This window comes from Engystomops pustulosus, chromosome 4, assembly GCF_040894005.1.
Source record: "Engystomops pustulosus chromosome 4, aEngPut4.maternal, whole genome shotgun sequence".
Lineage (NCBI taxonomy): Eukaryota > Metazoa > Chordata > Amphibia > Anura > Leptodactylidae > Engystomops > Engystomops pustulosus.
In genome coordinates, this window is record NC_092414.1 from 178,142,228 (window position 1) to 178,168,951 (window position 26,724).

General features: G+C 41.7%; 2 protein-coding genes and 1 long non-coding RNA gene across 7 annotated transcripts in view; 2 read left to right on the forward strand and 1 right to left on the reverse strand.

Moving 5' to 3' along the window:
• IQCH (IQ motif containing H) overlaps nt 1-15,379 on the forward strand; it is an 81,891-nt gene extending 66,512 nt beyond the window's left edge. For both annotated transcript variants that reach the window (XM_072148708.1, XM_072148709.1), the window contains 4 exons: nt 3,052-3,174; nt 5,440-5,501; nt 11,308-11,416; nt 14,847-15,379. In XM_072148708.1, coding sequence (XP_072004809.1) covers nt 3,052-3,174; nt 5,440-5,501; nt 11,308-11,416; nt 14,847-14,915 — 363 coding nt within the window. In that variant the 3' untranslated portion in view covers nt 14,916-15,379. The remainder of the gene's footprint in view (nt 1-3,051; nt 3,175-5,439; nt 5,502-11,307; nt 11,417-14,846) is intronic.
• Nucleotides 11,409-20,701, reverse strand: LOC140127713 (uncharacterized). The gene is made up of 3 exons (XR_011855053.1): nt 20,591-20,701; nt 17,639-17,865; nt 11,409-11,533 (listed from the first exon to the last, which is right to left on the reverse strand). It is a non-coding gene; the product is annotated as an uncharacterized lncRNA (long non-coding RNA).
• Nucleotides 20,702-20,710: 9 nt separating this feature from the next.
• On the forward strand, nt 20,711-26,284 carry C4H15orf61 (chromosome 4 C15orf61 homolog). Of its 4 annotated transcripts, none has more exons than XM_072148712.1 (4): nt 20,737-20,824; nt 21,786-21,948; nt 25,094-25,432; nt 25,904-26,284. In XM_072148712.1, exons 3-4 carry the CDS (start codon nt 25,096-25,098, stop codon nt 26,029-26,031), a joined length of 465 nt encoding a protein of 154 aa, XP_072004813.1. In that variant the 5' UTR covers nt 20,737-20,824; nt 21,786-21,948; nt 25,094-25,095; the 3' UTR covers nt 26,032-26,284. The 4 variants fall into 4 exon arrangements, with proteins under 4 accessions (XP_072004812.1, XP_072004813.1, XP_072004815.1 ...); XM_072148714.1 differs by having other exon boundaries at nt 21,786-21,913; XM_072148711.1 differs by lacking the exon at nt 21,786-21,948 and having other exon boundaries at nt 20,711-20,824.
• Nucleotides 26,285-26,724: the final 440 nt, after the last annotated feature.

Below are 26,724 nucleotides of genomic sequence, written 5' to 3' on the forward strand. Positions count from 1 at the left end.
TGCTCCTCTAGTTTCTGCTCCCCCACTGCATGCGAACAGCTTCTGCAATGCACCTCCTATAGTCCCCCCCTCTGCACGTTAATGACTCCAGCCATGGGTGATATTAATTCTGCAAATATTATAAACATGATTAGCTTGCTCTCCGAGATTTATTGCAGCAGAGTTTTCCAAGTGCTGTTGTCAAGGTTCACGCTGGCATTTCATTAGATTCGGTGGGATCAAATGTACCAAATGATCTGTAAGGTTGTGATACACCAACGACGACTACACACTACAGGATAGAAGGGTCAGATTAATGTGGGTAATAAATGGGGTCCCCCTAACTGTATATAGGCTTTTTATCTATGGAAGCACTTCCACTCCAGAATAAAATCTGTATTGAGTTGGCTTAGGTCATCACAGTTACTAATACACTTAAGATCATAATGACATCCATTTTGCCTTCACTATTAAAGGACATCTATTACCAGATCAAGGATTGTAAACCAAGCACACTAACATACTGGTGTGTGCCCCCTCTGGCAGGATCCACTCTTCTTTTACCTTCTAATGTTCTTGTTTTTTTTAAGAAAAAAAGGGCTTTGACAATTATGCAAATGGAACTGAGAGGCTCCAGGCTCGATTAATTGCTGTAGAGCCAGGAGCCCCTCGGGCTCATTTGCATAATTTTAAAGGATCTTTAAAAAAAACACAGGGCATAAGAAGCTAAAAGAAGAGCAGATCCTCCCAGAGGGGGCACACAGCAGTATGTCAGTGTGCTTGGTTTACAATCCTTGATCTGGTGATAAATGTCCTTTAACTCTTAAAGGGGTTGTCCACTTTCAGCAAATAATTGATATTGTTTGTGCAAGGAAAAGTTTTACAATTTTCCATTATACCTTCTGTATCAATTCCTCACGTTTTTCTAGATCTCTGCTTCCTGTCCTTCTAGGAAAGAAGTAATGCATTAACTGATGTATTAAGTTCTGGACCACTACAGTTTTAGCTAAATTAAGTATAGGGCTACACTAAATTAGAGCAACCTGCCACCGGATCTACCTTATTAGGTAGATCCGTGATGGTAGGTTTCCTTTAAGATATCTATTTTTTTGATTAAACTAAAAAAAATCCCCTGACTTGAAGTCACTTGTGGCTATAAGTCGGCATCAATAGTAATATTGGTTGCCATTACCTAAGATGGGCTTTTTATTATTTTTAACCATATTTTTTTCTCTATGTCTTTTTCCAACTATTTTTCAGTAATAGGAGAAAGCAATGGAGTGACAGCTAGACACATCATAAAATTTTGAGGCTCTCAAAGTTGGCAGTGTCTGCATATGAAAAGTGAAAGAATTATCGATAGTGTTATGAATAAGAGGAGTACTGTGTTCCATGGATTCAATGTTAAAGTCGAGTCTCGTGGGGGGTGGGAGGGGGCGATTGGGGGAGGGAAGGGGCTTCTTCAGAACAGGGCATTGGGCCATTTTGCACATCGTAAAACAATGTATTCTTTATTCAATCTTCCTAAAACATCAGGGGATAAGTAGGAGTTAAGCCTACGTGTTTCGAGCTCTCCCTGCTCTTAGTCATGGCCATTTTGCAGTAGTCAAAACCAGAGTGAGCAACCTGTCATTTATTTTTCAAGGATCAGACATTTTTTTTTTAACCATCTATTGTATCTGATGCCAAATCGTTTCTCATCTTTGATTAGGGTCTGCAAACCTGATCAGACTAGGACATGTTTCAGTATTATTCTTCAGTGACTATTGCATAAAAACTGAAGTTGCACATGGATCTAAAAACATTGAAAAATTACAAATTTTGAAGTCGAAAAAAAAACAAAAAAAAAAATATTATGGGGACTGATGCAGTGGATGCGAATAAAAAGAGGTTCTCACGTCACTCTGGTACTTCAAGTGTTTTGGGTCGACACCCGGAAGTTCTGGGGGGGTCAGGAGAACTGCTTCCACAGGCAATGGACACAACTTCCTCTGACACAGGAAATGACTTGTGTTGTTGTGCCCAGGTCTAAGAAGGCCGCTCATTGGCTGAAGTGACCCCCCCCCCAACTTTCAGTCAAGTGCAGGATCGAAAAGTGGCAGTACCAGATTGTTGTGGGAATTGGAGTATGGTAAAAACACATAATTTTTCTTCACAACTCCTGCCCTGGACCCCTCAGGTTTTTTTCCGAGTTCCTGGAAACCGCCTTCGATATAAACTGCAATGGCTAAATAAAAAACCCACAAATATTAAACTACAGGACCCTATTCATGACCCATCATTCTTTATTCATTCCTACAAAATTGACCTCAAGATTTTGCTACAATTTATATAACACTCCATTCATAGATTAAAAAAAAAACCTCCTTGACTTGACGTAATTGTTTCATGTGAGATAACACTTCCATTTTCTGTAGGCCACACGTCCACTCTAATGTATTTTGGCTACTTTAGAGGTCTTGATGGGAGTCCGAGAAATGGTAATAAATTTCCACTCTTAACACAATAGTTAGAAGTCTCTCCTGTTATATTGGGAAGGCAGTGTAAACACAAGTAACACAACGGACCAGGTCAGCTGTAAAACCAAGCCATCGATACGCTGCTCTTTGATTCCTCACAAAGGTTTTGGATTACGGCCTATAAAAGGTATTGATCAGAGGAAGCCATAAAGAGCTGTGTACACATGGGGGTCCTATGGGAGACGCTAAGAGAACAGGCTGCACCATTTTTATGTAGCACATCATTCACTGTCCTTTGTGATACACGGACAGGGAGCACTTGTGGTTACTGAACACAGACGCAGGTACATAAGTGGTGTGTCCCCTATGTGAGGCTTCCAGACATAACTTTTTTCTCCTGTGGATTATTAGACTGAAATGAAGACCTCTTTTTCCTCGGTGAAGAACAGATTTTTGCAATTACTTCAAGGACAGACGTTATCCCCCTTCACTGGTGCTAGATGCAAATAGCGCGGTGTGATGTCAGCGGAATAAATGTCCTGCAACTGAGATTTAATAAAAAGTCATCTCTCTCATGGGAAATTCAGTTTTTTTTCTTCTTCTTCTTTTCCAGGCTATAATTTTAGATCGAGTTGCCGTTCTCAGCACACGCTTGGTTCATACAAACCTTTCGCTTGTGTATTACAACGTCTTCTTCCAGATGTGTAAAGCCCATGGTATTGGTTATGACGTGAAGGTAAGAATGTAATAGTGGATAAAATGACCATATACTTAAAATAGAATGGTAAAGATCTGTGGTCCTCATGCTTTTTGTCACGAGGGCTAGAAGAGGTCATGCTAATATACCCAGGGACTAATGGGGTAGGGAAAAAAGGTGGGAGGGGCTGCTGCAGGATGGGGTATGGTGGAGGTGCATGACCGCAACTTGCAAATTGCTGTGCCCAAATGTCTCCACAACTTCATTTTAGCAACCACTCCTGCCTCACAAATGTTACTCAACCTGACATTGGGCCATGGCCCAGTGGTTGGGGAAAACCGTCATAGATGATCAATAGGTATGATGTACAATGTACATAAGTTACAAGTAAGCACTAGTGCAGAGATATTGCTTAGCCCATCTGTGATCTGTGGTCCAAACCAAGAAAAGAGGCCCAAAAAAAGAGGCATAAATAGCACATGACCATTATTTTTTGTGGATTATGAACTGAACAAGGCCAAAAAAATCTTATTTTTGGCCTGCCGGGGGACCTTATGATAGTAGTCATGAATATAAGATTAGATTAAGGTCCTGGCAGGGAGATTGTTAATGGACAAATATAGATAGATATCAAGAAAGCTGTGCAGAACTTTTAATAGAAGTATATTGGTAAATTACCTACCTTATATACTCGAGTATAAGCCTAGTTTTTCAGCACAAAAATATGTGCTGAAAACCCAACCTCGGCTTATACTCGAGTAAACAAAATATAGGTTTTACCAGGTTTTTGTGGTAAAATTAGGGGCCTCGGCTTATACTTGGGTCGGCTTATACTCGAGTATATACGGTAATACAGGCAGTCCCCGGATAACATACAGGATAGGTTCTTTCGGTTTGTTCTTAAGTTGAATTTGTATGTAAGTCGGAAGTGTATATTTTATAATTGTCCCAGTGACAATTGGATTTTCAATTTTTTTTTTCTGTAATGGGAACAAGGATTATCAATAAAGCTTCATTACAGACACCTTACATCTGATCATTGCAGCCTGGGACTAAATGAAAGCATCCAGAGAGCTTAATTAAAGGTCACATCTGGAAGAGAGGTCTGTCTGTAACTAGGGGTCTTCTGTAAGTCAGGTGTCCTTAAGTTGGGGACCGCCTGTACCCTGCCCCTCACACTTACACACATATTACAAAATGTGGTAAATTGACCAACCTCTTTGAGTATTTGAGGATGTAAATCCTTTACATGTCTCACACCCAGGGATGGCGTTAAGAGCAGCAAACTGGCATTTGCTCTGGGCCCCCTGTCCTAAAGGGGCCCCCTGCGTGTGGACTTTTGTGGGCAGAGGATGTATTGCTTGAAGATCCTTATCATCTATCTCCTGTCTATATATCTATCATCCTGTCTAGTTATCTATCTCCTATAATCAGTCTGTTTCCTATTTATGTATCTGTCTATCTTACCATTTATCTATCTAGCTTTTGTAACTACAAAGTGTTATTATTGTGCAGGGCTAAAGGAGCCTATTACTGACTATGACTGTTCATAAAATAGTTTTATTTTGGGGCCCCACTTTTAGTTTTGCCCAGGGCCTTATTTTGTCTAAAACCGGCCCTACTCAGACCTGTTTGGACTACAAGTAATACAAACGCTGATCCCTGCTGGCTGCTTGGCCTCAGTAGTCCGGTGTATGTTGTCTGAACATAATCACTGTATGATGTATGACCAATATTGCAGCTCGAGCATCGGCAGATTCAGACAATTTTTTTTAAATGTCTTTTATCTGTTCTATCCCAACTCTTACATGACCAAAGGTAGTCCTACAAAAAAGACTCAAAGTAGTTTTTTTATTTGCTAAATCAGTACAGTACTTGATACTTTGTGTTGCTCTATTATATAAAATATCAATAAAATACATTAAAGTTTGTGGCTGTAATGTCTAAACATGAGGAACAGCTCAATTGGTATAAATACTTTTGCAACCCATTAAAATATGCACCAACAAACAGGTCATCACTGCATTTGCATGCAAGATAACGATTGCAGCTATAGAAAATTTAGCTTCTGGGGCTTAGGCCGAGTTACATTATAAACCTCCAAAATATATGAGAGATTGGAGGCCATGACACGCGGACTATGGCTTCTTATTGAAATTATGTTACATGTAAATCAGAAGATAATCAGCCGTTGACCCCTGACACCATCTCCGTACATGGCAGCAAGTTATCTTAGGAGTTAATATATATTGATTCTTGATGCTAACCAGATCACAAAGTGACACATTTTCCTTTATTTGGCAGGAGAAACAAGGGACAGTGTTTGCACTCTTGGAAAACCAGAAAAGACATTGCATAGGAATGATGTGAGTATCTTCATACAGTCCAGGGGACATGTGAGCTTTGGAAGACATCATTTCTAATAGCTATTGAGGTTGCTTATGCTGGCTGCATAAGGAGTATGGGTCTTCAGGTTGGAGAGATTTGTGCCAAGATTTGGGTATAATAAAATCATGGGTCCCATTAGATGCCGTATATATATATATATATATATATATATATATATATATATATATATATAAACGATGAAACTGAGTGGACAAACGGTGGTTTAATCCATAAAAGACGACGTTTCGGCTGGTAAGCCTTTCTCTAAGTACGGCTTTGCACGCAATTTGTTCCTTTATTTCTGGCTTATTTTTTCATATATACTGCTATGCTGCTTGAACTTTCTTTTTTTCTATATATATATATATATATGCGGCCTCCTCCAGAATATATCCCATACAGACAATGAGACATTTGCAATCTTCATACGAAAAAAATCCAAAGATCCAGCTCTTGTCAACGATAAAACCGCCTTTATTGGTAAAAAACAAGTATACAGGTCAACGCATTTCTAGCACTAAACCGCGCTCTTACTCATGACTTCATTTTAGCATGTACCTTGTGGTTGCTCGGGTGGTTATTTGTTGGTCTATGCTAAATACATAAACTTATTCTCAGTAATTTTCTGTAACTAAAGGGTAATGAAATCTATATCTTACATATGATTACAGTTAAAGGCCCAAAGCCTGTTGCTAGAAGATTCTGATAAAAATAAGTCCATTTCTTATTTCCGTCTATAGCAAGGGCAAATAAAAATTAAAAAAAAAATTAAGCCTTGGCTTAGCAGGTAAGGGATGTAAAGTAAACCAATTGACTGGTAGTATAAACATATACTAGAAAGTCTTAAAGGGGATTTTCTTGAATATGAAAAAAAAATCCTCCAGCATCTGGTTTCCACCTTGCTTTGGTACTTATGAAGTTGACCAGGGGATAACAAAGGAAGTGAAGTCCTTGGGCCTGTGGAAGGCAATCATTGGGTGAAGGAGATCCCGTGACAGAGTTCCATTTAGATGTTTTAGATCCTGTCAGACACCAAAAAGGGGAAGAGGAATAATGCACAGTTACCCTGTTTCCCCTAAAATAGGACATCCCCCGAAAATAAGTGGTGATTAAAAGTGATTTTGCTAAACATTGGAGCCAATAATTCCAACAGAAATGGAGTTGCATGAAATTCTGAGTTGGGAGAGTTGTAAGGATGTTAGAAAAGTTGATTTTTTTTTGTTCAACAATAAATGGGAATTCTTGTTCATGGAAAAATAAGGCATCCCCTGAAAATAAGACCTAGCGCCTCTTTAGGAGCAAAAATTAATATAAGACTAAGGGTCCGCAGAAGCACTTTCGTCGAACTTTCTGACATTTTTGGGTTTTGCACTGCTGTGGCAGGTATTTAACACACGATCGGATTTTGACGCAGCTGCGCTGGCTGCGTCAGAAGTCAGGGGGCGTGACGTAAGACGATCTGAGGGATTCGGACTGAGCGCGGGATTTAGAATTCAAATTGTGTCACAAAATCAAGCACTTACATGCACCAGGAATAAGAAGGTGAACATCGGCGGACATGAGCGGGGAAGCGACACATGCAGGATATCGGGCGCACGAACTTAGTGAAACGCGCCAGAGTTCATGATCGTCGGACAATGCACTTTCTGTGAACTCCTCCAGATGGGTAAGTAAATGTGCCCCATTTTTGAGGGAAACAAGGTACTTATAATATGTTGTCCAATAGAAAATATGACAGTGACTGTGAGCACACTTTTTGATGAAAACAAGTCATTGGCTTGTCACCAATTACTTGTCACCTTCTATGACTATTTGGCCAGAGATACACGAAAGTGTAAACTAGACCATGCACTAGCCGGATTTCACAGATCGGACACAGATTTGAGGACATGATTACAATTTGGCGCTGCTGTTCCAGGGGGAAGAAGGGACTCCTTACATTATATATAACTATATAATCACCCAGATGTGGTTTGTGAGATGCAGAACTGCTTTACATGTTGTGGAGATTAACATCGGTACTGGCGGAAGGTGATAGATTACAATCAGTATTTGCCTGTATTGTTTCATTCAATCCAAAAGTGTCTGTACAAGAATTGGAGTTAAAGGAAAGTTTGGTAGGGGAGGAAGGGGGGGGGGGGGGTTGTATACTATGAAAGGCCTTTTTACGGCCATAAAAAGCAATATTATACAATTGGAAGTTACAAAATGCACCAATGATACAGGAATGGGGAAAATAGGGTGGATGTATTTATCATGGTGAAAGTTCAGGAGGCTATGTTGGGAAATCGTAATTGTAATTTCTCTCTTTTTTTGATAAGAATATTGTCCTTTGTAGTTAATGAATTGAATAACTATTTTTCTATAGTCTCAACAAATATATATATATATATACAGCAAAGAAAACGGCAGCACTCCAAAATTGTGAAAAAACAAACTTGGTGTTTATTCCACCTCCCGCAACGTTTCGGCTGTATTCAGCCTTTGTCAAGCAATGAGTGTCTGATTGCATACAGGTATATATAGTCACATTGTGATGACATCATACAAATGGTAAACAAAGTAACATGCACTACCTCGTGCTTAATCAATATATATTACAGTGATCATGCAGCAATAAATTCAATGATACATACATAAGGATTATACAAAGTTATAATCAATTAATAATGTGCTTCCGATTTCATTATACAATAGAAACCATGTGTATTTTCACCTGTGTGGGAGTCTCCTCTAGCAAAATCAAAACAGGCGCTCGTCGCGTCTAAACAATGCGACTGCGCATGTCCGTGACGCCTAGTGGGGAGCAGATCATGTGTGCGTATAAAAAATTAGTCACAGCGCCAAAAACTAAGAAAAGTATGGTCAGGTGATCTGTAACCCGGCGCATGCGCAGAACACCTCTGAGTGTCCACGATCGCCATCTTGGGTGAGGGATAACTATAGCCACATCATCCTTTAAAAATGGGCAAAAGCAGATAAGGTGAATAGATGAAGTAGTGCCCTTATGTGAATAAGGCACAATAGAGGTAACAAACCGACCCCAACATTTTGGGCTAATTGTGTAATTTCTAAAGAGAATCTGTCCCAATATGAGGTGGGTAATAGCATGGCTAGCAAAAACTGCGTAAGTAAAAGAGAATTGCACTATTCCCGCAGTGGAAATGAACCCATCTCCACAGCAGATAATGTGCAGTCTCACCCACTAGTGGACAATAAAGGAGATAAGCCCTAGAGGTCGGGATGTACCAAAGTAAGGAAGCGTATAGCTTCACGTATCAAGTAAGGAAGCGTATAGCTTCACATGTCCAGTATGTGAAAACAACATCATAATGAGTGGTAAATAGACCATGAAAGAAGGCTATAGAAAATGATCTGCTACTCCACTAGTTATGTCACAGAAAAATAAATAAAAAAATACATAATAAGAAGAAAATAGCCATTTTATTCATTATATCCAAAAACAACAGAAAAAAATCGAAAAAATGAGAGGAGAAATCCACATGCGGTGTCCAGCATTTTGTGAAGACAGTGATGTGCAGTGAATTACGTGATCTAGAAAAAAAGAGAAACATTTTTAGTTAGAATCATATGGTAAAGACACCATAGCCTATACCGAGGATGTCAAAAAGCAGAAATGCAAGTTACATAATAAGGCAAGCCAGTCCCTTCAGAAAATTCCACTTGTCTTAAAATCAAGATTAAGTCCGTTAGGTTTTAATGTATTTAATGTATTTGTATTTTATACTGCTTATGTACTTTAATGTACTCTAACATGGAATAAAGAACACCACTTTTTCACTGAATACCTTGGAGTGCTGCCTATTTTCAATTACCTACATATATATATATCACTCACCGGGCACTTTATTAGGTACACCATGCTAGTAACGGGTTGGACCCCCTTTTGCCTTCAGAACTGCCTCAATTCTTCGTGGCATAGATTCAACAAGGTGCTGGAAGCATTCCTCAGAGATTTTGGTCCATATTGACATGATGGCATCACACAGTTGCCGCAGATTTGTCGGCTGCACATCCATGATGCGAATCTCCCGTTCCCCCACATCCCAAAGAAGCTCTATTGGATTGAGATCTGGTGACTGTGGAGACCAATTGAGTACAGTGAACTCATTGTCATGTTCAAGAAACCAGTCTGAGATGATTCCAGCTTTATAACATGGCGCATTATCCTGCTGAAAGTAGCCATCAGATGTTGGGTACATTGTGGTCATAAAGGGATGGACATGGTCAGCAACAATACTCAGGTAGGCTGTGGCGTTGCAACGATGCTCAATTGGTACCAAGGGGCCCAAAGAGTGCCAAGAAAATATTCCCCACACCATGACACCACCACCGCCAGCCTGAACCGTTGATACAAGGCAGGATGGATCCATGCTTTCATGTTGTTGACGCCAAATTCTGATCCTACCATCCGAATGTCGCAGCAGAAATCGAGACTCATCAGACCAGGCAACGTTTTTCCAATCTTCTACTGTCCAATTTCGATGAGCTTGTGCAAATTGTAGCCTCAGTTTCCTGTTCTTAGCTGAAAGGAGTGGCACCCGGTGTGGTCTTCTGCTGCTGTAGCCCATCTGCCTCAAAGTTCGATGTACTGTGCGTTCAGAGATGCTCTTCTGCCTACCTTGGTTGTAACGGGTGGCGATTTGAGTCACTGTTGCCTTTCTATCAGCTCGAACCAGTTTGCCCATTCTCCTCTGACCACTGGCATCAACAAGGCATTTCCGCCCACAGAACTGCCGCTCACTGGATGTTTCAGACCATTCTCTGTAAACCCTAGAGATGGTTGTGCGTGAAAATCCCAGTAGATCAGCAGTTTCTGAAATACTCAGACCAGCCCTTCTGGCACCAACAACCATGCCACGTTCAAAGGCACTCAAATCACCTTTCTTCCCCATGCTGATGCTCGGTTTGAACTGCAGGAGATTGTCTTGACCATGTCTACATGCCTAAATGCACTGAGTTGCCGCCATGTGATTGGCTGATTAGAAATTAAGTGTTAACGAGCAGTTGGACAGGTGTACCTAATAAAGTGGCCGGTAAGTATATATATATATATATATATATATATATATATATATATATATACCGTATATATATACCGTATATATCCAAAAAGACTTATGTATCCAGAAAAATTTATGTAACTATATAATCATGTACTTGCCAATTTGTGAAATCCAGTCATTGCACGGTAAAGATTCATGGACAAACCCCAGTTGTGTGACTCTGGTTTTGGGAGGTTGTGCATTAGGGATATTGTGGTAGGTGTGGGGTTTCATTATTATCAGGTCCTGCCAGTGTTACTATTCTAGTTGCACTCAAAAAACTTACATATAAGAGCTGTTCCTCAAATATAGCTATTCATTCCCAGTCTGGCTTTCTAGTCAGAAAAACTCCACCGATCTTATATGATCTATGATCCATGTTTCTGAGGCTCATGCCGGACAAATCTTATGATGGAAAACTTCTTATGAGTTGATTATACAAATACATAGCAGATCCTGAAACATTTGCTCTCCTACAATAAGAACTGTATTGACATTATTGATGTGGGCCCCTACCGTTTATGTCTTATGTCCACATCTTGACATTAGCGTGAATGACGTGAATTGGCTTTGTCTATGTGACTTTGTATGAGTGGACGTTTACAAATCGTCCTGTCCCTTAATCCTGTAATAAGAGTAAAGTGATACATAAGAATAAATGGTAAAATAATGTGTGTATTGGGGCACTGACCTGCTTCTTTCTGAATCTCATTACCAGGAGCATTGCTGAGGACCTCCAGGGAGCACTGATGACCTTTGCACGCAATCTGTTCATCATCCATCAGGAAATCTCAGCCCCTAACATGCAGGGAGAAACTAATTTCAAGGTGAGTTGTTAATTAAGTAACGATTTCAGCTCTGTTTTGGCAGTCATAGGGAAGGGACGTGCATAGAGAAGCTTCATTCTTCATGAGAACATCTTTCAGTGTCTGGTAATTACTGTCCTGCAAGAGAGACAGAGAGTTAATGATCGGCACGAGGCTCCTATCATGTAACAATGAGATGATTTATACTGAAAGGTTACAGGCATCAATAGAGAAATGGACGGACTGACTGTGAATAGTTATAGCCAACATTGTTATGGGACATTAAGTAGTAAGTAGGTATTATATACCACTTGTAAATGTGATAGAGCCACTGTATAATATACGTTCACAGAGATTATTTTTCCTTTGGCTGCATTGAATTAAATAGAGATATTTACCATCACAGAGAAGTTTCACCTAAAGCATTTACAAAAGGTAAGTAGAATTCCTAAATGGTTAACACTACTGTGTGACCTGGGGGTATATTCACTCTGGGCAGTTTCTAGGTAATTTGCCGTACAGGGTGAATCTCGAGATTATTAAAATATATACAATGCTGCCCGATTTTTATTATGAACAGCTCCCACAAAATTAAATAGAGAGACATGCATTTATGTATTGATTATAGCATATGCAGCACTATCTCACTAAGTTAGCTTACATAGTGATCCCCCCCAAATTGGGTTTCAAATTAAAATATTGTTATGAATTATTATAATAGAGATTTACATTTTACTTCACCAGAACAAAGCTTAGTACAGCACCAGTATGGTGTTCAATACATAAGTGCATTACTAGAACCAAGCTTCATACAGAAACACAGCAACAGGACCAATTCCCAGTCGCACTGCACACTGCTCCCAGTATATAGATATCCAACACACTGGCCCCCCAAGTATATAGGGAGTCAGTCCCCCCCCCCCATCTCTACTATACACAAATAAGGAACACCCTGGGAACTACTCTATAAACACAGAACCCCCTTCCACTCCTTCTCCCCATCTCCTCTTCTCTCCATCCCCTCTTCTTCTTACCCTGTCCCAGGCAGCATGTCCCCATTCTCAGCATTATGTGGTGATGTAAGAAGCATGTGATCAGTCACATGATTCAGACATCACCGCAGGTTCTGTAGGACACCCGGGAGTGGGGAGAGCAGTGCGGATGCTCTCCTCTCTGGGAGATCGGGTGCAGCTCTATATCAGGGCATCACCCGATCTCCATTACAGCGGTCAGGAGGGTGCTGGATCCTTCTGACCTTCGGTCTATAAGACGCAGGCACTTTTTAGCAAGATTTTTTCTTGCTAAAAAGTGCCTCTTATAGTTAAAAAATACGGTAGGTAGCCCCAGCACAATGCAGCCTCCCCATGCCAGTATATAGATAGCCCCAGTGCAATGAAGCCTCCCCCCAGTATATAGGTAGCCCCAGCACTCTGCAGGCTTCCCCCCAGTATATAGGTAGCCCCAGTACACCGCAGCCCCCACTCCCCTATGGCACGGATGCCAGATGCGGCACTCAGAGCCCTTTCTGTGGGCACCCGGACCATCACTCCAGCACACCAGACAGGACTCAAAGAATCTTCCTCCAGTTCCAAGCAACTTAAAAGATGCTGCTTTCAGTCATATTTTGATACTTTCTTCGCTAATTGGGACTGTAGGAAGAGGGAGAATGAGTAGACAGGGCTGAATTATCTTCGGAGGACCTTCTGTTGGTCCCACAATTCTCTGTGTACAGAGGGACACTGGAAAGAAGTGATGAAAATTTTCCATCTTTCTACTGTGTTGCTGTTCTCAGGAGGCCAATATGATTGAAAGTTGTTGAAGAACAGGGAGCAATAAGTTACTGCTTTCATTTTTGGTTGGCACCTCGCGATAAATAAGGGGGGTTTTGGGTTGCAGTTTGGGCACTCGGCCTCTAAAAGGTTCGCCATCACTGCCATAGTATATACAAATAGAAAGTCCAGGCAGCACACTGCAATACAAGTAGCGTTGGGTGCAAGCTATTAGGACTGGCTCAGGGGTCCTCCGTGGATATAAAAATAGAAAATAAGCAGCACTCCAGGCATCAATGCGATGTAAAAAGGTGGTTCTTCTTTATTCCATGTACAGTGATAGCAACGTTTCGGCTCTTTTACATCGCATTGATGCCTGGAGTGCTGCTTATTTTCGATTATTTTTATGCCCTAGATCAGTGGTGGCAAACCTATGGCACGGGTGCCAGAGGCGGCACTTGGAGCCCTTTCTGTGGGCACCCGGGCCATCGCCCCAGCATGAAGTTCACCAGACAGGACTCAAAGAATCTTCCTATAGAATCTTCCTACAATGATAGGCGAATTTGCCCTCCCCCTTTCAACTCCGTTGGTGTCCTTGGGAGGCTGAAGGATTGAAAGTTGTCAAAGAACAAGGAGAAATACATTACTGCTTAAATTGCTGTGCTGGCACTTTGCAAAAAATAAGTGGCCATTGGTTGAAGTTTGGGCACTCACGTTCTAAAAAGTTAGCCATCACTGCCCTAGTATATAGCTAGACTCAGCACAATGCAGCTGCCCCCCCCCCCCCAGTATTGTTCATGAAAGGGTGAAAAATATATTGCTATTTGCTTTATGTTTATGAAGCCCAAATCAGGCATCTGTTACCTAACATCACAAGGAATCCCCACTAAACATTACCAAAATGTAATTATCATGCATTATTTATGATGCTTGTATTCTTGTATTGAACGTAAAGACCTTTTGGGTCCCTTTAGAAGCAACACTCCTGTCAAATATTTAGTCAGCACATGAGCTGGAAACAGGATGAACCATTTACCTAAGGACTAAAACAGACAACCGGCGTCGGTCTTTGAATCGAGTACTTTTCCGAGTCCTGGTCCGACCATGGCATCTATGACGGGACTCAATGCATGATAGGGATATATAATGGAGGAAGTCCCTTCTTCTCCAAGGAACAGCAGCAATTAACTGTTCTAAGCATTGACATTGATTTCAATTCATCTGCTGTATACATACATTTCTGCATTTAGTTGTTACAAAACACAAGATTGTTGACCTTGGATACGATCACAGCAGCTAACCGGATTGCAAAAAGTTACTACATGTCCCACAGCCTTCCTGTGGTAATGAACGCTGAATCCAGGTGGTCAGGTAGGGCTCAATAGCACGTGTGACCACCACTACTAGTGTGCGGGGGTGGTCGTATCCTAAGACAGCTATCTAATTTCTAAGGGACAACATGGCTAAATGGGAAAGTATCTTCACACAGGTAAATATTTTTTAATAACATACAATTGAAAATATGTATATGTATGGCAGATGAATTAAATGAAGGTGTATGCCAAGAAGGAAATGCCCCTTTAATCTGTAACATTTATGTGCAGTAATGTTTCCAGGAAGATCTAAGCATCATGGGACTTTTTTTCCAGTAACATTAATGCCATTCAACTTCTACTTTCCAGGAAACCGTGCAGGAAATTGAAACAATTCTTGGAGTTACAGAAGAAAACAAACTTAAATTTGAAGAATAATCTCAGACCTCTAAGACCAAGTTCAAGGATGGACTAGAGCCACCAAAAAACCTGATATATCCTCACGACAAGGTCAACTGTGACGGAAGAAAGAGCATATTAACCTGTACTTAATCCAGATTACGGAACAGATCATGCTATTTTAATCACCATTTAGAATGTATATGTGGTTAACATATAATTGTATCTTCTATAATCCGGTACAAGAAGGGTATTATGAAAATCCTAACTAACTAAGGGAAGGCTTTCTAGGTTAAATAAGGACTACACTTCGCATATAAATAACTGTTTAACCTGAGGACATGTACGGACATTCTCTGTACTACCCACAAGATTGTGTCATGGGAGAGTGTTCTGTATCCACATGCAATAGTTTTTAGATTTTTAAGAGTATGAACCTGCAATATTCTCATTATTTCTACATAAGATAATTGTGTTTAATAGTAAAATAATTTTGATGATAATTGTGTGTTATTTACTCTTGATGCCCCATATTCACTAATGCCCCATCACTTCTAATATGTCTGTTTTAGTAAATTCTTGTATTCTTTATGAAATGTTAACCTCTAATGCATAACATTGCTGTGATGGTTATATTGGGACTACTTAAGACATCCATCCAGGGCAGGTGTCTTTCTGATTATACAGCAGACACCTGCCACTAAGGCTATGTTCATGTTGTTTTTTTCCTCCAATGTAAGGATATGTTGGGAGGATTCCTTAACCCCTTTAGGACCAGGCCTGATTTCTAAAATTTGCCCTATGTCATTATAGGAGGTTATAACTTTGTGACGCTTTAACATATCCAGGGTATTTTGAGATTGTTTTACCATCACACATTGTACTTCAAAGTAATAGAAACATTTTGATGATATCTTTTGTGTTTAGTTATGAAAAAAATTGAAATTTCTAAAAAGTATTCATTTTCAAAGTTCAAAATTTTCTGCTTTTCAGGCAGATAGTCATAGCACCCAAGTAACTTTATAACTAACATTGCCCGAATGTCTGCTTTATACTGGCACAGGGTTTTATGCATCCTCTCTCTTTTCTAGGTTGTTAGGAGGTTCAGAATTTTGGGTGCAATTTTTCTCATTTTTATGAAAAACGCCAAAACCCTTATTTAGAGGCACCTCCTCAGCTTTAACTAACTTTGAGAGGTCTAAACAGCAGAAAACCCCCATAAATTATGCCATTTTAGAAACTACACCCCTCAATGTGCAAAAAAATCAACTTTAAGAAGTGTGTTAACCCTTTAAATGCTTCACAGGGGTTAAAACAAAATGGAGATGTAATTTACAAGCTGTAATTTTTTTTAGACATATTAATTTTGGCCAAAAATTAAACCGTCACAAAGTATTAAATGACGAAAAACTCCACAAAGTCTGATACCCAATTTCTCCCGAGTATCAGGATGCCCCATATGTGGTGGTAAACTGCAGCAAGGGCACATGACGGGGAATAGAAAGGAAGGAGGCGCCATTCAGAGCAGATCTGCAATGTCACATTTTACAGGCTATAAAATGTTTATTTTTTGTAATTTGGATATATGGGAGATTATTTTTTTGTGTGGATGAGATCCACTTTTCAGGTACATCATTTACGGGGGGCTGAATAGCTAATAATCAGATTTTATTAACTAACTAAATTATTAATGGTTAAAAAAATCATTAATTCTTGTTTACGGTTTTTAGCATTTTTTCCGCCGGACGTTCACCATACCATAAAAATTATGTGTTATCTTTATTTTATGTGTCATCACGATTATGACGATTCCCCATTTATATGGCTCTTTTATGGTTAACTTGTTTTGCAGAATAAAGAACTCATTTTGTGAGAACTTTGCTTGTTTTTGCATCACCATGTAACAATGGGCAGAACATTTATATTTTTTTTGTTTACAGAGCTGTGTTAGACCTTATTTTTTGCGGGACAAGCTGTACTTTTTCTTGGTATCATGTTGGGGTAAATTTTACTTTTTGATCACTTTTTATGTGCAGCTGCACTGTTATATAGGGCACAGTGCACAATCCTAACAGGCAGCTATTACAGGCAGCCTACGTCAAGATGGCGGAACGACACGCATCCTATGACGTAGAATCATGTCAAAGTACCTTTAGCCTCTATCTTATACGTTCCCATTGACTTCTATGGGCCATATGGAAAGGAAATACGGTCGAAAATAGGACATGCTCTATATTTTTATACGACTCACTTAACGGTATGGTACGGTGGACAATACGGACATGTACATGGGTGGCCGTATTGCCCATTTGAATGCATGGGGCCGTATTTCGGCTGTACATACGCCCGTTTTTATGCAGTTGTGTGCATGGGGCCTTACTTCAATGGGTCATATGGAATGGAAATACGGGGGAAAATAGGACATGCTGTATATTTTTTATAGATCCAGCTCACAGTACAGTACGGTGAACAATATGGCCATGTACATGGATGGCCATATTGCCTATTGGAATGCATGGGGCTGTATGCCAGCCGTATATGTGGCCGTTTTAATACGTTCTATACGCGTTTGTGTGCATGGGGCTTAAGTAACAGGTAGGTAAATTGCAATGATGATAGATTCCCTTGTTATACACTTTCAATAGCGACAACCAATATGGCTGCACTTCCTGTTGTCAGGAATGTCCTGGTGCAAAAATGGCTTCTACAACAAAGCAGAAAATCATAAATCTATCTATAAGAACAGAATTACCAAACTTTACCTAATGCTTTTACTCCCACTTTCCTAGTACATGATCAATTGTACTTTTGGGTGCAAATCCTCATTACAGTCAATCCCTGGGTTTGTAATGAGAAGTATTGAATAGGATCGTCATGCCGCGCTCATCCTGGGGATGTGACGCTTCTCAAGTAGCTGGAAGAGGTAAATCACCGCAGGGAGGATTTAGACGAGGATCAAAGGCTTACCATCATCCTTCTCTGATGCTGCCTGCTGGAAATAGTAGAGATGAGCGTTGTCACTGGGATATCACTGTGTGCCACATCCTTAGTTACAGAAATTGGATTGGACGTACAGGAGTCTTTATGCACTTATGTAACCTGGGTATCTTACTGCAATCCACGAAGGATGTGACCTGAAAGTGAGGGCATTCGCCAGTGTCAGGCAATTTTGAGACACACTATCTAACGACAGAACACTTTATTAGAAATTTCCTCATTGGAGGTCAGCAGCTTCTTGCTTTTATACTACATGATCAGTCTGCTGCTCAATGGAGAGTATCAGTGGCCATGTCTTGTACACCTTTCAAAGGAAAACCCAGGTGAGTAACCCCTTGTCAAATTTACAGGGGTAGACAAGTCCCAAGTACGTGTCATAGCGTTGACAAAAGTCAAGGAAACATTCATTGGGGCACATTTACTCACCTGTCCTGTCGCAATCCCCGAAAGTGCATTGTCCATCCGGAATGCACTGTGCTGCGATTCACGAAGATCGTGCGCCCGATATCCTGCATGTGTTGGTTCCCCACTCAGGTCCACTGGAGTTCACCTTCTTCTTGGGGCACATTTACTTACCTGTCCTGTCGCAATCCCCGAAAGTGCATTGTCCATCCAGAATGCACTGTGCCGCGATTCACGAAGATCGTTCGCCCGACATCCTGCATGTGTCGGTTCCCCACTCAGGTCCGCCAGAGTTCACCTTCTTCTTCCTGGTGTATGTAAGTGCACAATTCGAATCTTAAATCCCGCGCTCAGTCCGAATCAGTCGGATCGCCCGACGAGCGCCCCCCCCCGACTTCTGTCGCATGAAAGCTGCGCAGCTGCGTAACAAGCCGATTGCGGTTGACACAATCCCCAGTTAAATACCTGTCACAGCGGCGCAAATCCTGAAAATGTCTAAAATCCGACAAAAGTTCGATCCGCGGACCCTTAGTAAATAAGCCCCAAGATGTTCATAGACGTTCCTAATAATTCTTTTCCCTCTTGTGGCATTGCAGTTTTATTAAAGGGATTGTCCAGGAAGTGTCAGATTGTGCAGGGATACACTCCCCTCAGATTAGATTTGTAAAACTTTACAGAATATGATGGCTCTACATAAATAAAGATAAATATTATTATTATTATTATTACTACTACTACAAGTAGCTGGTTATATAGAATGCGGGTATTTATACAAAAAGTGTAACTAAACCTTTGAAACCTGTTTTTATTTCAGCAATGAATAGAGCAGGGGATAAAGCAGCTTCTTTTAGCCTTTACTCTGCTCTTTCTCCTGTAGTGAGCAGTGTATCACGGCGTGGCTACTCCACGCCCAAGTAGCCTCTTTGATCCTCCTACCAGGTAGCTGCAGTGCGCAGCTACGTGGAGCTGCGCTCACAAGTCCGCGAAACCGGAGTTCTGCGCATGCGCAGTTGCTGAGGCTTCGGAGCCCCGATTGCGCAGCCTCCGACCTGCGTTCTGCCCAGGCACAGAACTCAGGTTTCGCGGACGAGTGCGCGCAGCTCCTCATAGCTGCACGCTGAAGATATCTGGTAGGAGGATCAAAGAGGCTACTGGGGCATGGAGTAGCCAAGTCGTGTAACCTCAGCTCCAGCTACTCCACGCCCAAGTAGCCTCTTTAGAAAATTTGCATATTCCCAGATTAAAGATTAAAAAAGATACAGTGAATTAAAGGATTAGCCCTAAAAAGGGCTATCCTTTCAGACGTTAGATGCACCTACCGCCGGATCTACTTTAATAGTAGATCCGTGGTGGTAGGTTTCCTTTAAGACTATGCCAGGTTGGACCTAAGCCTCTTGATGTATCTGCTGGGACAGGGAGGATGTGGCCTTTGTCATACGCCAGCAAATACCAAAAGAATACCAAATACTTCCATCATAAGAAGTATGGATCAATTCTTGTTTATTATACATTAATATAAAACACAATTAAAATCATGATCCAGAATAGAAAGGGAATTCAGAGAGACAATCCTCACACAAAATGGTAGGAGACATAGTATAGTATAAGAAATTATACCAAAACATCACTCAAATACAAGTACATGGGAATCAACCCAAATCACAAGTATTTCATTATCCTCCTATGAGTTAATAAATAAATAATTCCTTTATTTATATGGCGCACACAGATTACGCAGCGGTGCACAGAACTTAACAAATCAGTCCCCGTCCCCAATGGGGCTCACAATCTAAGCAACCTACCAGTAGATGTGTATCAAGAGTAGAAGGATCTTACCTATGTATAATGCTAGTGGCAACCCCCCCCCTCCCCCTCTCCTTTTTCATAAGCTGGCGCACAAGCGCTGGCATATGATAAATCATGTTTGCGTGGGTTTCCTCCAGGTCCTCTGGTTTCCTCCCACACTCCAAAACATACTGGTAGGTTGATTAGATTGTGAGCCCCATTGGGTACAGGGACCAATTTGGCAAGCTCTATGCAGCGCTGTGTAATCTGTGTGCGCTATATAAAGGAATTATTACTTATTATTAATCCCCCCCATGTATTTTTTCACATTCATCTGCTTTATAATATGTTTATTCGATACAAGTAGAACGAGTAGACGGACAGATGGTTACTAAAAGCCCATGAACACAACCCTTATATGAACAAAGTCTATATATGTTATATATGTTAAAAAAAAGGATTTCCTCATTGCAGTGAATTGTGTCCTCCAGGGACTATAAAAACATATTATGTTATACCAAAATACATACGGTGTGCATTTCCACAGTTTTAGGGTTATTTCTGGTCAGAGTGTAATAATGACCTGTCTATAGGACACCACATAATACATATACACGATGTGATGAGCACAGCAGCCTCCTGGCTCCTCACACTGCGCAGACTCAGCAGCTGCAGGGCTGTGTACGGCCTCCCGGTCACGTGAGCGGTCACATGGCCGTGACGTCATCAGAGGGATTTGTGCTGCTTCTGCAGTGATGAAGCAGGTGAGGGGCAGCCCGGGGGTTACTGACAGAGCGGGGTGACAGGGGAGGTCACGTGTGCCGGGGCAGTACATGATACACGGGACAAGGTGTTTACATTTCGGGACAAGACTGTGGAGGACGGATTTTATTTCATCCATACATTGGTTTCCCCTCTATGTACTCTTTCTCCATAGGAGATCAGTGAATCAACTGATTCCACCACATCCAACAAATGGATCGTGAATCACAGATAAGAGTAGTAATAAATCTTTACATAGCGCCATCATATTCTGCAGCCCAGTACTGATCAAACGAAGTTACAGAGTATTAACAAGGTTACACAAGGAGGGCCTGCTCCCAAGAGCTTACAATCTATGAGGAGGACTGTTGTGTAACTGCTGTGCTTAAAGAGTGATTTGGGACACTAAACCACCCACTGGTCCTTATGGACTAGGGCAGTGGTGGCGAACCTATGGCACGGGTGCCAGAGGTGGCACTTGGAGCCCTCTCTGTGGGCACCCATGCCATCACCCAGCACAAAGGTCACTATTCAGGACTCCTCCTCCTGCAGTCACTGGCAGCCCAGAAAGTGCCGTGTTCAGCACTATTTATATAGAGACTTGAAGTAGAGGAGGAGCAAGAGGTGTGGACAGAGCTGGATTATCATTGAAGCCCCTCCTCAGTTCCTGTGATTCATCCTGTTAAGCGGACCTTAGATTGAATTTCTCCATCTTTCTACTGTATTGGTGTCTTCAGGACGCCAATACGTTCAAATCTGTGACACAGCAGGGAGCAATAAGTTACTTTAAATTGGCATTTGGCACTTTGGCAAAAATATGTGGCTTTTGGTTGTAGTTTGGGCACTCAGTCTCTAAAAGGTTCGCCATCATTGGACTAGGGGTTTACTGTTCCAAATTGTCCTGTATGATTTTTGAGTGATTGTTTTAAAAAAAATTACTTTATACTTACCTTGTTCCGTCAGCGTCTGCGCGGTGTGGCCAGGGACTCGGGTGTAGTACACTCTGGCTTTACCGCGCAAGTGCTATAGGTACAGTCTGCACTGAAGCCATCACTTGCCGCAACACGAGAGAAGGCGCTGGCGCTGCTGAGGTGAGTCTGATGTGCCTCATCCTACTCACATCGAGGTAGGTATAAAAGTTTTTTTATATTTTTCTCCAATTACAGGGTTGTAGGGATCCAAATCAACCTTACAGGTCTTCTTTAAAGGGAGATAAACTGCAGTTCCTGTGGTCTGCCACTACTCATAGGATGGAGCTCTTCTAGTTCAGTTCTCTCTGTTGATTCTCCAGCTAATCAGTAGGGCTCAGTGTGTACAACCCCACTAGCTGTGTCTTTCCATTTGATAGGTCATAAGTATCAATATGTTGGGGAAAAATCTTTAACCCTTTATGTGTCATCAGAGAGGACTTCATGGCTGCCATGTACTAAAGCCTATCCTAATAGGTTGCCTCTCAGTTACTACTGGCAAAGGGTTCATAGAAGTTATTCAATAAACGTTATGGGGCACATTTACTTACCTATCCTGCACGATCCCCGAAAGTGCATTGTCCGACCGAAATGGTCCGCCGGAGTTCACCATCTTCTTCCCGGTGCATGTAAGTGCATGGCTTGCGACACAAATTCAAATGTTAAATCCTGCGCTCAGTACGAATCCGTCGGATCATCCAACAGCCTTCCCCCCGATTTGTGTTGCATGAAATCCGATCGCGTGCGCCACAATCCCCTTTTAGATGCGGCGCAATACGGTAATCGTCGGAATATCCGAAGTTTGTGCGGTCCGCGGACCCTTAGTGAATGAGCCCCTATGTCTATAAACATGGTGCAATGTAAAAACGCAACAGGTCCTTCAAAAATTATTTTGTGACGGCAAAAGAAAAATTAAAAGAAATCAACCAGTAGGAAAAAGTAAAAAGAAAACACTCATTCACTCTCAAACACTCTCTTCCTCTGGATCCCAGCCCTTGTTTTTGCTAGTCTTGACACGCCAGGATCACAGAGAAAAGAGACTGATAATTAGTAGTAAAGAGCGTGGGGATGAGATGTCCAGTGCTCCGGGCTGCTAATTATGCTGGGAGAGGAAGGGGATGTCACGTGAGAGGTGTGAATTCACACCCCATGCATGACGTCATCTCTGTCTCCAACATGGGAGAGGGAGGCATCTATCAGGCAGGAAAGTTGAATTCACATGATGTCTCCTCCCTCTCACAGCATGGGATCTGGGGGTGGCGAGGCGTGCATAATTAGCAGCCTGGAGCGCTGGACATCTTGTCCCCGTGGTCTGTGCTCCTAATTATAAGTCTTTTCTCTGTGATCCCGGCGTGTCAAAACAAGCGCTAGGATCAAGATCAAGAGAAGCGCAGGTGATTATTTTCAGTGTTTTTAAAAAAATTTTCCTACTGGTTGATTTCCTTTAAAAAGTTCTGGGCTTAGGAAGAGAACAATGAAAAAATATAAAAAAATGCTTAGTCATTAATGGGAAAAAGGGGTTGTAAAGGTCACCAGGTATTACCAAAAAGAGCGCCTCTCCTGTTCACAGGTTCTGCGTGATATTGAGGCTCAGCAAAATTTACTTCAATGGAGCCAGGTCGCAGTACAACCTGTAGACAGATGTGGCACTGTTTTTTGGGGGGAAAGAAACCATTTTTTATACCCATAATTTAGGGAAATGTACTGATAAAGGTAACATAATTTGTATAGTGTTGTCTTTTAAAGAGGATCTGCCATGTGTTCTGCTGTATAACTCCGCAGCATCTTTTCTTCAGTTTTGTAACATTCCTCTGTTATTCCTCATGGGAAAGAAGGAATATATTGACAGCTGAGTCAGTGTGACACTAAAGTGTCCCACATGACTTACAACCCAGTGTATAAGAACACCCTCCTCTAACCAGATCAATAATGACATTTCCTATAGGAGTAGCAGAGGAACTACACAATGAAACGTTGTACCAAAGTTCTTACATCAGTTATTGCTAAGGCAGACATGTCAGCAGAGCGGAGAACAGAAGATACTTATTGTAATGTGTAGGAATTTGTGCAGCGCTCGCCTCCCAGTAATTAATCTGCTCCCTGTTTATTTACTGAAGTAAAAATGGCAGGTGTTGGGATGTATTAATCATAGATGGGCACAACACGGCCGCCCTCACCTCCAGAATTAATAGAGCCGCGGCTTCCCTTTGTGTGTTAATAAAGAGAAAGTGGAAGCACTTAGCAACTTTCATGTCTTAACAAAGCGTCTAATGAGCGGCAGTGGCTTGTGTCTGCCATCTCCTGCGCCGGCGCTATGCTCTTCTACAGGCTCACATCAGCCAGGGGAATGCTCCTTTATGGGACGTGACGGCATCTATCCAGATATGAAATCCCATCCTGGAGAGATAAGTCCCCTAACTTACAAGGGGGTCTTCTCTCTAGAATCCAAAAAGTGTCTCTTTTTCTGGAAGAAATTCATTACAGGCATAATAGGAGCTGTGTAATGCCTTATTTCTCTTGTGGCGGTGGTGCAATGTATTTGGGGTCCCCACAAGTTGTTATGTAGAAAAAGATGTACTTTTCTGGGGTGTCATTTTTTTAAATTGACTTTAATCAATATCTGATCAGTGCAGGGCATACATCAATCAGCTGTTCATATCTGGGATCAGTAACATAAAGGTGGAATTGCTGCCGCAGGAATTGAGCCCCCCCTTCCTTACAACACCTCAACACCATGTGGGGGGCAAGCTGGTGCATTGACCATAGCAGATATAGCAGAAACCTTGTGGGTGCACAGAGCCTCTTAGTATATCTGGAACATCTTGCACCTGTGGAGGGATATCAAGACTGGTGTACAATGCAGCCAGTCTTGATAAAGCCCCCCCCCCATTGGATGATAAGCTCTATACTCAGGGGTGTATCTAAACTTTTTGCTACTTGTGGCGAGATATAGCATGGTGTTCCCTTTGCCCCACCCAGTAGTTTATATATCAGGTTATTTTCTTAAGTGGGTTCTCCATGCAGTGTCTGACACCTGTGCTATCATTGGATGTGAAGAGACACAATTTTTAAGGGTCAGGTCATACTTTGTAGTAAGTGACTGCGGCTCTGATGCTGCCCCCCATCTTGCTGCAGGTCGTGCTGCCTGAGGCGAGCGGCTCAAATTGCCTCATGAATGGTGCACCCCTCTGTATACCTTATGTAGTGCCCATCTGCTATTACTGAAAATGTTTGTATCCTGACCACTGCCTGTTCTTGTGTGGTCTATGCACAGAATATTCACCGTCTTTCTCTTTTCTGCAGACATGCTATTGGCGAAGAAAGCCCACGACACGCTGCTACGTGTCCTTCTCCTCCCCGCCGCGTCCTTCAGAAATCCTCGTCCCAACGCCTCGGAGGTCCTGACCCAGCACCTCCTGCAGCGGGACCTACCGCACTGGACTTCTTTCTGTGTCAAGTACAGCACAGTTATAAATGACCAGTTTGGTTTATCAAACTTCAACTGGGAAGTGAACGGCACAAATTACCATATCCTGCGAACGGGCTGTTTCCCATTCATTAAATATCACTGTTCCCGTGCTGCCCCCCAGGACCTACATCTCCACAACCACTTCTTTACCACACTAAAAGCCATAAATCTAGGTAAGTGATGGAGAGATGCTGTAATTACACCCCACACACTCCATCCTGCCTCCCACCCAAGGCTTATTAAATATTTAGCTTTATAAAGGCCATCAATTGTCTTTTCAAACAGAATATGTGGAGCGTGGCTTCCTGTGGCTGCTTATCCATATGGCTGGGATTAATTACTTTGCTTTATTATCGCGGCTTATTAAAATCTCCCTTGCTGCCGTTGGTTAGAACAGCCCATTATGTTAGCGGGTTATTATGGGTTTCATATTAATCGCATTATTATCTCTCTGGCTGCCTTTCATTAGTAAAGCTGCAGAATGCCTCACACATAAATAAATAAAATAAAGTTGTCCCTTCATTGCTAGCACAATAATGGGGGAGCTGGAGAAGATGGGATGTGAATGCAGAGCAGTGCATGATAAGGTAATGACCGCGCGTCTTCTACCCCTGCTCATCATTGGTTCTGTGTGTGCTCGGCAGGGATCCCCACTCTAATGTATGGCCTAGGATCCTGGCTCTTTGCCCGAGTTACTGAGACTGTCGCTACCAGCTGTGGACCGGTGACCATCTACTTTCTGATCAAGGAGGACAAAGGAGCGATGTTCTGACACCAAGACGACCGTCTGCTCTGATCTCTAGGATTTTTGTAGTGTAGTGTAGCTGAAATCTTGTAAAAACCTTTGTCGGCTCCTGGCATCAATGTGAATATCATTTCTCCAATCCAGGTTGTATTCAGTCATTGCTTTCTATAATTTATAGACTACTGTGTACTGGAGATATTTTTCTATTTGCACTAAAGATTTGGGGGATGTGAACCCAATCAGATGATGATGCTGATTAAAGAAAAAATATGCAAAAACATCTGTTTTTAACTCTTGACATGTTATCAGCATAGTAGCAAGTCACGGACATATAGAACACATTTCTTTCCAGTCATTCGAAGCGGATGAGAGTGAAGGTCCTGCTCTGACGGCAAGTCTGAAATCTGCAGTAAATATTTGTGTAATATTTGTGGATTCTCAGAGGATTTCTTCCCTCCGATCCGCTGCAAAATATTTCCATTTTAAAATTGGCACAGATCATTCCTGCACCGCGACTTAATTCTTCAACAAGTTAGGACCTGTGGGCAAAACCAACACAGCACCAGCCTGACACTGAACTATTTAGTCATCGAGACACTGAGGGGGGACATTTGTCAGGACTTGTACCCCAGTTTTTTGGTGTACAATCCATGAAATAATCGCTGTCACTAGCGAACCGCCTGTAATTCCGATTATTTCCTTCAGCGCCAATTGGAGGAA